This window comes from Gossypium arboreum, chromosome 9 (assembly GCF_025698485.1).
Source record: "Gossypium arboreum isolate Shixiya-1 chromosome 9, ASM2569848v2, whole genome shotgun sequence".
NCBI classification, from domain to species: domain Eukaryota; kingdom Viridiplantae; phylum Streptophyta; class Magnoliopsida; order Malvales; family Malvaceae; genus Gossypium; species Gossypium arboreum.
This window is the reverse complement of record NC_069078.1, coordinates 85,487,612-85,498,950: the sequence shown is the minus strand read 5'-3', so window position 1 is coordinate 85,498,950 and position 11,339 is coordinate 85,487,612. Positions and strand designations below refer to the sequence as shown.

The 11,339-nt window shown below is 31.1% G+C and overlaps 2 protein-coding genes and 1 long non-coding RNA gene across 3 annotated transcripts; 2 read left to right on the top strand and 1 right to left on the bottom strand.

Moving 5' to 3' along the window:
* The first annotated feature begins 4,527 nt into the window (after positions 1-4,527).
* On the top strand, positions 4,528-6,600 carry LOC108456121 (probable aldo-keto reductase 2). The gene is made up of 4 exons (XM_017754719.2): positions 4,528-5,110; positions 5,241-5,413; positions 5,508-5,610; positions 6,002-6,600. Exons 1-4 carry the CDS (start codon positions 4,691-4,693, stop codon positions 6,335-6,337), a joined length of 1,032 nt encoding a protein of 343 aa, XP_017610208.1. The 5' UTR covers positions 4,528-4,690; the 3' UTR covers positions 6,338-6,600.
* A 642-nt stretch (positions 6,601-7,242) lies between these two features.
* On the top strand, positions 7,243-8,140 carry LOC108454995 (uncharacterized). The gene is made up of 2 exons (XR_008271034.1): positions 7,243-7,727; positions 7,870-8,140. It is a non-coding gene; the product is annotated as an uncharacterized LOC108454995 (long non-coding RNA).
* Positions 8,141-8,579: 439 nt separating this feature from the next.
* On the bottom strand, positions 8,580-10,219 carry LOC108454994 (probable xyloglucan galactosyltransferase GT12). Its single transcript, XM_017753627.2, has one exon. It carries the CDS (start codon positions 10,217-10,219, stop codon positions 8,627-8,629), a length of 1,593 nt encoding a protein of 530 aa, XP_017609116.1. The 3' UTR covers positions 8,580-8,626.
* Between the last annotated feature and the right edge of the window lie 1,120 nt (positions 10,220-11,339).

Here is an 11,339-nt window from a genome sequence, read left to right as displayed (position 1 = left end):
TTTCATTTTGCTGCAAAGAAAAAAGCTGTCAAACGAACCGTACGTTAAGAAACAAACAGTTAGTATCGATTGGATATAACACAACGAAAATCGAAACAAGAAGGAACCCAGTTTAAATTATTGTCCCAAAAGCTGTAAGGAAGATAAACATGGCTGAAAAGTACATAAAATCATAAGCTTTTTCTCGCCATTAATTTTGAAGACCTAAGAGGGTTTAAACAGCGAGAACAAAGGAAGCAGAGGATGGGGGAAAATGTGAAATTTGGGAAATGGTTTTTGATAAAATAAAAACCAACATTCAAGGATATGATTAAAAGGGAAAGAAGATGAAGAGGGAATGAAAATAGGAAGCAGGCTTTAATCAGGAGGAGGAGACGAAGAACAAGAGCAGCGTTTTGATATTAATGGAGGGTTTTTCTTTTTAAATGGTAAATGGGGAGGATTTATTCATGGTGAAAATCCAAATAGAAAAGATAGTAATTTGTAATATAAAAAGTATGAAAATTGTTCAAAAGCAACATGGGAATTCGGCCAGCATTGATTGGGAATAGGGAAGTTTGAAGAGATGGGAGATTGTAGAGTCACTTGTTGTTGGTATGAGCTTTTTTTCTTTCTCAATTTTTCTTTAATATTTGAGGCAATTGAGCAGTTCTTTTATGAATTCCACTGTAGCAATAGCTTTCAATTTTACACGCGATTTCCCTCTTTAATATTTAATCAACTTTTTAAATATTATATCTTTTATTACTAAAAGATATTTTTATTTAAATTAATTGAAAGTTCTTGCCGTACACTCATTTGACACGGATTTAAACCGAATGATCCTGTTACTTACTCTTAATATTGTATCAAAATATTTTCTAACTCATAATTAAAACATTTTAAACATATTCAACACAAAATATAATTAATTTAATACAAAGTAATATTATTCAAAACAATAACTAATTAACATAATTAATTCTGATATTAATTAAGTGATAATTAAGATACTTAAAATTCTATTCAAATAATAAATCAATTTTACATCAATAAAATTAGCACAATTTTTTTTGCATCAAATATTTTTAACTAATAAATGTAATTTAAATTCTAATTATCATAAATTTTTCCATATATGATATGTTTAAATTTCTATTTAAGTAATAACTTTATTTTAAATTTAGCACGATTTTTTAACAAATAATTGTAAATTAAATTATAATTATTTTTAAATATCAATTTTAAAATTCAAGTCTAATTGTTAACATCATTAAAATCTTTCTTTTAAATTTGTTGGTCTAACATTTTAAAATTAAAAAAAACTCACTTAATAGTCATGTAAAAGAAAAATACAAGAATTTTAACTATGTCAACAAATAAACTTGTATTTTTAATCTAAAAATATAGGAATTAATTTTTTTAAATAAAAGTAATTTAAAGCATATTTTAATTTTTAAATTTCATATAAATTTTTTAAATTAACTATAATTTAATTGGTAAATTTGTATTTGAAAGTGACACTTTAAAACTTATATTTTCAGTAAAAATAAAGGGTAACATTATCCAAAATTTAACATTTCAGTCCAAATGTAAAAATATTTAAAGATATAATATTTAAATTATATGGTAATTATATTTTTCAAATCTTACGTTATTATTGAGAATATAAGATTTGTAAACCAAATACTTCTTTATTAGCATTGAAAGTACTAAAAGAGAGATATGACTTATTTTAGATATAAATATATAATTTTAGAAATTTTGAATTTCGTAAAATACGGAATTTATTGAATCATCTTTCATGATGGGATAATTATTTCATCACAACCTAATCTAAATTTGATCAGATTTTCCGGCTACTTGAAGAGGTTATTTAAACAACATGAGAAAGAACAAAATCAATTGATTGAAGATGGTCTCTCTTACTGCATTTTGTTTTCAATGAGAGATTCAGGGTGAGTTTGGATGGGTGGTGCGTTTACTTGCGGTTGTATAAAGATAGCGATGGCGGTGAGATTAGATATTGTAGTGATACTGTAGTGTGAGACAAAAAGTAAGCTAAACGCACCGCACCGCACTGCCGCCCCAAACCCACCCCCAGTCCATAAATAGTGTATGAGATTAACCCGTTTAAAAAAGAGGGTTTATTAAAAATATAAATTCAAAAAATGAGTTTGAGAAAAAAAATCGTTAAACAAACGAGTTGAGATTCAGGTAAAAATTTTTGGCCGAGTCTGGATTTGTAAAAAAATTTCTATTGTTTTACTGCTATTTTCTCACTGTTTTGCTATCATCTTACTATTAAGTTGTTACTATTTTATCATTATTGTTTGAATAATGTATAACTCTTGTCGTATTGTTAGTTTTGTTACTATTTTAAAGACAATTGCTTGTTAATTTGTAGCTATCTTAGTCTTATTTAAATATAATTTTTCAAATTATTTCCAATTTATTAAGAAATATTTATTTTAATATTTTTAATATATTATATTTTATTTTTATATAAAAATAAAATAAATAATTTTATACCGTCGAGACTAGATTTTAACTTTTTTATTTGGGCTAAACTAAGATAAAAAATTGAGCACATTTTCAGAGTTAAACGACCAAACCTAGACAACTCTATATAAGACTAAAGTTGCAAAAAATTCAATGGTTAATTATATTGTGATTGGTAATTGTGTTGTAGATGAGTTTTATCTTTAGATAAAAGCCCCTCCGACATAAATGCATTAACTCAATTTCATAAATAATTTTCAGTATTATATAAAATACTTTTATGCTCTTATATCTCAATATTACATAAAGTATTTAAACCCCCTCACAACCTTTCACTTTACCATACTTCTCAATAACTATCATTTTGTGCTTAAGACTTCAACAAATTTAATCATTTACTCCATTATATATATATATATGTGAAACCAAAATAAGGTAATTAGTATTAAGTTATATTAAAAGTTATTAATATGATTTTATCTTTATATATAAATTATTAAAAGATAAAATATAAAATTTAATATAAAAATAAATCATATATTTATTAAATATTAAAAATAAGTAGCAAAAATTAAATTTAAGTAAAGTGGGGCGGGATGAGACGTATAAATGTGGTAGTGATTTTTAATAATATTATACATCCATTATAAAAAAGAGACTAGTAGTGGAGTAAAAGCATGCCAATTGTAGAGCGATAATAGATTTAACAACATCCATACCTGTCGTGCTCTATTGTCATACTTAAGAAAATCAATTAGGACAATAGTTGATTTTGGTTAGACCAATTTAAATTGAATTTTTTTGGGTTTAAAAAAAATTCAAAACACCTTGATTCTAGATCACTTGGTTTCAAAATCGTTGAGTTTGAATAAATTGAATGCACTCAAATTATTTTAACTTGAGTCATTTTTGGTTTGATATTTGTCACTAAAATTATTTGATTTCGTTTTTTTAAAGCATTTTAAACAATGAATTAATATAGATTATTTTTAGAGCCTTTTTAGGGTTTAGGATTAAATATCGTTAAAATTTTGTTTAGTTGTCATTATTTTATTTGCAATTATTAGAATTGCCTATGGGTTGAGTCGGGTCAAGTAAAAAAATTAGTCTCGGGCTCGGCTCAAAAAATGGGTCTAAAATTTTGTCCAAGTCTGGCCCGAATAAAAATGCTAAAACCCAAGCCTAACTCGCAATAAAACTTTTTGTATTATTTTTATATATAAAAATAAATTTAAAAATATAATACATTAAAATAATAATAAAATAAGAGTTATACAATATCAAAAGAATATTAACAAAATAATAGTAATATAATAGTGGAATGAAAGCAAAATAATGAAAAACACTATTAATATTTTTTTCTTGCAAATTTAAGCCTAACCAAACCTAAGTAAAAAAGCTTATTTAAAGCCTAGCCCATTTAAAAAACGGGCTCGTGAACAAGTTTAACAGTAATCTAATATGACAATTTAGATAAAAAAACATGACAAAATATAAATTAGTGACTAAGTTAACAAGATTTTCAAAACCAAATTTGTAGTTAAATTGATTTTACAACCAATTCAATTGATTTATTGAATTTAAAAATCAATGGGTGCAATTCTTTATTTCAAACTAACATCGGGATTTAATTTCAATCCATCCAATCCATTTTAATTTTAATCAGCTTACTAAAAGGTAATTATATAATTTTTTAATTAGGGCGGTTTGCAGGATTCATTTCCTTTTCCAATTTCCCCACTTTTTTTAATCCGGCGGCTAATTATAAAAAAGAGGTACATTATAGTAGCTGCAATAATGCTGTATTTTTATTTATTTCCTGATTAGTTTTAAAAATTGATAGATTTTTTTTCTATGTTTGTAAATAAAAAATACCTTTATTATAAAAGTAAATAATTTCCTTTATAATAATTAACATTATATTAAAATACAAAAGTTGGTAATTCCATTATTGCAAATTTATAATATTAGTGTATTTATAAGTATTTATTGTTAACAAATTATAAAAAACACAAAAGAAAAGTTAAAAGAAATTCGATCTCATAATGCCTATAGCATAGGCTCTTACGTAAATGGCTTTCAAATTTCCCCGTCTCACTCTCCCACTCTCCATCACCCCTTTCCACCCACTATTTAAACGCCACTGAAACCCACCTTCCCAACACCATAAATCGTAGAAACTTGCAGCAGATTCAGTGAAGCATCAAAAATGGCGACTGCAAAAGTTGGGAGGGTCAAGTTGGGTTCACAGGGTCTGGAAGTCTCGGCTCAAGGCCTTGGTTGCATGGGGATGTCAGCTTTCTATGGTCCACCAAAGCCTGAATCCGACATGATTAAGCTCATACATCATGCTATTGATTCTGGGATTACCCTTCTTGATACCTCCGATGTTTATGGCCCTCATACCAATGAAACCCTCCTTGGGAAGGCGTTGAAAGATGGTGTTCGAGAAAGGGTTGAATTGGCTACCAAGTTTGGCATAGATTATACCGATGGGAAAAGGGACATACGTGGTGACCCTGCTTATGTTAGGGCTGCTTGTGAAGGAAGCTTGAAACGTCTTGGTGTTGATTGTATTGATCTTTATTATCAGCATCGGATTGATACCAAGGTTCCCATTGAAGTCACGGTTTGTTTTTTTATCCCTTTGCTTGTTTCTATGGATTTAAATATCGATACTATGGTAGTTGATTAAGTGTTTGCATGATTCATGAATGTCACACTGAAACGGTTATTTATATTGATGGTTTTTGACCCAGATTGGAGAACTTAAGAAACTAGTTGAAGAAGGTAAAGTGAAGTACATAGGTTTATCTGAGGCTTCGGCTTCGACGATTAGGAGGGCCCATGCGGTGCATCCTATAACTGCTGTGCAGTTAGAGTGGTCTTTGTGGTCCAGAGATGGTGAGGCTGACATTATTCCAACTTGCAGGTTTATTTATTCATAAGACTTAATCAAATTTTATTAAATAAAGAAAAAAGTGTGGGAATTGTTTTAATGTGTTTCCTTTTTCTATTTTTTCCAGGGAACTTGGGATCGGGATTGTAGCTTATAGTCCCCTGGGAAGAGGATTCTTCTCATTTGGGCCTAAAATTATGGAAACTTTGTCCAATGATGATTTCAGGAAGGTTTGTAGCTATTTTCACAGTCAGACCTGTATTTTAGGATATGGTCTTTCATAGATCCCCTAGATACATGAAAAAAAATGTTAAAAGATTAAATATATCCGTGTCAACCATGAATTTCTATCCAACATTCATAACATATTATATTCAACACACATCCGAGCTAGATCCGGATAATAGCTCTTTTATCTCAAATTTTGCAAAACTGAAGGTCCGTCTTGTGATCCATAGCATGACTTTAGTTGCGCAAAATTAGGTCCATTCTGACAACTAAATAATTACATGCGTGAGTTATCAAACAGTTGGCTGACTTGAATTATGAAATCGTCTGGTTTTGGGTGTCTTTAGTTTGGATGATAATCATTTGAATGAAAATGTGCAATTTTTTCCATAGAATCTACCAAGGTTCCAGCCTGAAAATATGGAGCATAACCAACGCCTTTATGATCGAGTTAATGAAATAGCAGCAAAGAAAGGGTGCACCCCATCACAGCTTGCATTGGCTTGGGTCCATAACCAAGGAGATGATGTTTGCCCCATTCCTGGAACCACCAAAGTTGAGAACTTCAACCAGAATGTTCGAGCTTTGTCCATAAAACTAACACCTGAAGAAATGTGTGAGCTTGAATCCATTGCTAAAGCAGATTCTGTGAAAGGAGACAGATATGGTGGTGTCCTTGTTACTCACGATGAATCTGAAACTCCTCCATTATCTTCATGGAAACACTGAATGAATACTTCATGCAACTGCCTCATTTGATGCAGTCTTCATGATGAGGTATGGTCTTAAACTTAATGTAACGCCCTGGATATGTGTTTTGAAGCCACCAAGATCGAGTCTCTATGTTGCTCTCAGAGAATAAGTTTCTGTCAAAAGTATCAACTGTTTCTCTGGTGTGATGTTAAACTACAAAGTTTGTAGCAGTTTATCTAAGTTTGTCACGTTGAGATTGTGTATTCCAGGGATAATGAAAGCCAAAGTTGCTGGCACAAGATATGAACTCTTTATTTTCCTTCGTATTTGACATATTAGTCTAACACATATTCCAGCATATGTACCAGTATGATCATTACAAATATATATATTTATATATATAAAGAAAAACATAGGAAAAAGTAGATTGTATTTGGGTTAGACATATACCTATATATAGTAGTTATTTTAAGTCCGAGTAACATAAGATGAAAGTGGTTGCAAGAGGACTATGGACAATGGTATTAAACTAATTTAAAAGAACTTTTATATTATTTCAATATTTTTCCGTTAAATCATGTTTAAAATCTTAATTTAAACCTTGTTAAAAATTTGATCAAATTTAAAACGTAAGTTAAAGTACGCTTGAGTGAATTATAAATATGATATGATATATAAGTAATAAAGTTAATTTATTGAATAACTTTTATCTAAATTTTGCCCTTTTATAACCTTAATTTAAAATGCATGGACTAGAAAATAGATTGGACTGACAGATTGGATTGATTAAATTGAGATTTGATAGTTTATTCAATCTGGTTACCAATCATTACTCGAACTGGCCTAATTGATAAAAAGAATGGTAACTGATTGGTTTGTCATCCTATCCGATCTTTTTTTATTCCTTACATTACTTGAAATAACATGTTTTGTCTGATCATAGAAAGCAAGAAATAAAGATATGAAATGATTCACGGTATTGAATAAAGTTGGCTGGAAGTGGGGTTATTAGCCCACAACTCAATGAGTCACTTCAACACCATGGCTGCTGCTTTCTTCTGCTGTATAAGCTAGGAACCCAAGGCCTTGAATCGTCAGCTGAAGGTCTGGGTTGCATGAGCATGTCAGCCTTCTATGGTCCACCTAAATCTGAACCAGAAATGATCAACCTTATCCACCATGCCATCAACAGTGGAGTCACTTTCCTTGACACGTCAGATGTTTATGGTTCACATACTAATGAAATCCTTCTAGGAAAATTGGCTACTAAATTTGGTGCTTGTTTTGTTGATGGTAAAAGGGAATCGGGGGTGGCCCTGCTTATTTAAGAGCAGCATGTGAAGCTAGCTTGAAACGACTTGGTTTGGACTGGATTGATCTTTATCATCAGCATCGGGTTGACACCAAGGTCGCTATTGAAATCACGGTAAGTTGCTTTCTGATCTATCCTTTTCCTCGTTTTTTCTTTACTTGAATCGAGTCAAACTAAGAGTCCAATACTTTATCGACACATTACCTTTACGGTATATGCTAAAAATGGGAAATTTTTTTAACTTGGAGAATTGAAGAAATCAGTTGAGGAAGGTAAAATAAAGTATATATGTCTATCTGAGGCATCTGGTTCAAGAATCAGAAGAGCTCATGCAGTTCATCCAATAACTGCAGTGCAATTGTAATGGTCTTTGTGGGCTAGAGATGTTGAGGAAGAAATAGTTCCTACTTGCGGGTTAGCCATGGAGCATAGGATTATAAGCTAACTATGTTGCTCGGAATCTTTGTTTTTCTTTAAATACCCATTATAACCCCTCTCAACAACAAATGTTTTTTAACTTATTTGAACTCACATTTTCTTATACTTTTTTACCAGAACAATATTTAATTTTCTTATACTCAACAACAAATGTATATTTATTAATTTTTAGCCTTACTTAATATTTGTTTTAGATAACTAAATGTAATAAAAATTCACTTAATTAGATGGAAGGTCCGATCATATCCTCTCATATGATTTTAATATATAATTCAGTAAAAGAGATTTTTTTTAGAGAAGTCTGAATCTTTATAAATTTAACTGATTAGACACGTGAGTGTATTTGATACTCACGTTCCAATATAATCAATAAAACCATAGCAAATATATTTTTCACATACACCCCCGGAATTACAATAAGAATAAACAGATGATCAACCAAATCCATTTTATCCAAACACATAAGTTTCAATCAAAGAAAGAATAAAACAAACAATGGAGAGATATCATAAAAAACATGGGATTGAGTTTTGTATAAAATCTCTCTTTTTTTTTCACATGTTGTTTTTTGTTCTTTAAAACAATGTCTCCAATGCCTGATCTCCCATAATCCCATCTAATTTCATCTTCCATTGATTCCCAGCAGCAAATTCAACACTGGGATCTTTGCCTTCTTTCATAACTTTCCCAACTTTGTTCACTCTTTCAGTAACTTTTTTCAATGCAATGTCAATGGCATCCTCAAATCTCTCAAATCTTGATTTGGGGTTTGCATATATCACCTTAGGGATCAATTTCACAACCTCTTTTCTCATTTCCGATATTCGATGTTCTGAGAATCTCGAAAGCACCCGATTGATGCTCACATTGCCGTTTTTGATGTCGTTATGGGGAATATAGACCGAATATTTAGTATAATTCTTAGGGAAGTACCATATGTATTGGGCGTAAGCCGAATACGGATGGAAGAAAACCGGAATACAGCCCGAAATAATCGAATCGAAAGTCGAACGCCGAGTGTACGAATCCCCTGGAGGTTGTAAGCAAAACTTGCAGTCTCTAAACACTTTGATCACTTCAACTGGTGTGTCACATTTGTTTCCCTCGGCCTTACAATCGAGAAACTTGCATGTACGATTCGGGGCCGATAAACATTGGTTGATGATCTCACCCCTGATCGAGCCCTTCATAGTAGGACGTGGTGCACCGGCGAAACAGAACAGGTACCGCCTTTTTCCAGTTCGGGTCCCTTTTTGCCAATGGACAACATTGATATCTCTCAACGGATGGAAGTAAGTCGGATACGGTATAGCGAATTCATTGCTCCATGAACTTGATTCAATAGACAACATTGTAATGTTCATAAATTCAGGCAAGTTCATTAGCTTACTACCCCATTCGGATTCGTTATCGGTCTGTCTTCGGAAATCCCAAGCGATCCTCCCCGCGACGAAGAAATGATCTTGACCGAACATCCGGTTCCATTCGTGTTGTTTCCGAAGCCAATCAGCGACACCGTAAGCCGCCGAGTCTCGCATCGATGTGTTGTAGCCCCATAGGTAACGACCAACATCTAGGCCAGCATAAAAGGGTACATAAACAGCTGATGCCATTGATGAATCATTGGTTAAGCACTTGTATTGCTTAATCCTTTGATGGAAAATGAGTTCTAACATAAACTGGTTCGTTTCGAACCAGTTTTTTCTCGACAAAACACCTTGGGGTTTTTCAACTTTAGGACCAAACCCTGAATTCATTAACGAAGGACACATATTGAACCATTTGATAAGGTTCCGACAATCCTTGAGGACGCCATTGTTAAACCTTGTTGGAAGACGATGAACATATATGTATTTACCTGAACATGGATCAGTTACATTAGCTAAAGTAACATTATAATTATTTTCCCGGAAAGGAAAATCCCGATGGGCATCATTGGAAATTGGATTTGGGACTGAAATTTCATCATTGGCGGCAAGCTGGGTAGCTTTGTGGGTTTTCTGAGAACCAGAAAAGCTTTGGGAAACTAAGGGAAAGCCTCCATTTTTAACACCGGAGAGAACCGAATAATCCAAGCAAAGCAATACAACGAAAAAAACAAAGGAAGCACGAATAATAAACCAGAGTTGATTATGGCAATGGCTGCCATCGACGATCAGCTTCTCCATGTGTTAGACGAAATTGTGAAACGAGAAAAGTGGAAGGTGAGAAAGAAATTACAGAGGAAAATAAGACAAGAAAAGTCTAGCGGCGGCGGCGGCGGAAAATGGGAAAATCATATGAGAGAAATGGGTTTGAGAAAAAAGAAAGACAAAAAAGAAACTGATACGTAGTGATATGTCTGATGTCGTTATTATTAGGTACAGAGAAGAAGCCATTAAAGTGCAGAGGAATATTCAAGGTAAAGTTTGTTCCTTTTATGGAAAGTTCTAAACATGCAAATCACACGTTTCCTTTTATTACATTTTCCGAAGTTAATTACGTTTAATAGGTTTCCATTTCCGTGTATTTTTTATAACACCCCCTGAATTTATCAAAAATTTAGTCCCTAAGTCCATGCCATCTATTTATTAAAATAAAAGATATAGAATGATTCAACCAAGGTAATTAAAGATAATCAAATATTACACAGATTTGTTTACGATTTTATTCCCCAATATTTACTTAACTTACATTTATTGTTTAAAGTAAAGTAAAGATAAGTATAGTATTAGAAAAACTAGAATATCAATAATTTCAACATTAAAAAATTAAATTAATAATTAACCTATAAAAATATTAATTTTATAAAAAATTATAAAATACACGTGCCAAGAATACAAAATAATATTTTTTTAAAAATAATTTAGATGATTATTTGATATAATCTCAAAATACTGGAGTTAACATATTTAAACTACCATTTTGATCTAAGACCAACTTAAACAGAAATAAATTGAATTAAATAATTAACTCAACTGCTATTATATAAGAGGACTCAAATATAAAATTTCAAAGATCTTAAGACCTCAACTTTGAAATTGAACCAAAACCTTATTAGTTAACCCAATGGTAAACCTGCCAATTTATATTTTTAAAAGGTAACGTCCCAATTTATATAAATAAATAATACATTAACCATAATTATGGCGTATGAAAATAATATAAATGCAACATAAATGGTCACAATTTATTGCTGGTATAGTATCAAAATTAATAAAATATATTTTGATTTCTAAATATCAAAATAAATCCAGTATTTAATTATTCTTATTTTGTAAATTTGTAAAATTAATAAAATATTTTAAA

What these genes read in the sequence shown, in the direction of transcription:
- LOC108456121 (XM_017754719.2), top strand. Translation starts at nt 4,691, where the DNA reads ATGGCGACTGCAAAAGTTGGGAGGGTCAAGTTGGGTTCACAGGGTCTG. An exon ending in AGGTTCCCATTGAAGTCACG is followed by an intron (nt 5,111 to 5,240) that starts GTTTGTTTTTTT and finishes TTTTTGACCCAG; the next exon opens with ATTGGAGAACTTAAGAAACT. An exon ending in GACATTATTCCAACTTGCAG is followed by an intron (nt 5,414 to 5,507) that starts GTTTATTTATTC and finishes TATTTTTTCCAG; the next exon opens with GGAACTTGGGATCGGGATTG.
- LOC108454994 (XM_017753627.2), bottom strand. Translation starts at nt 10,219, where the DNA reads ATGGAGAAGCTGATCGTCGATGGCAGCCATTGCCATAATCAACTCTGG.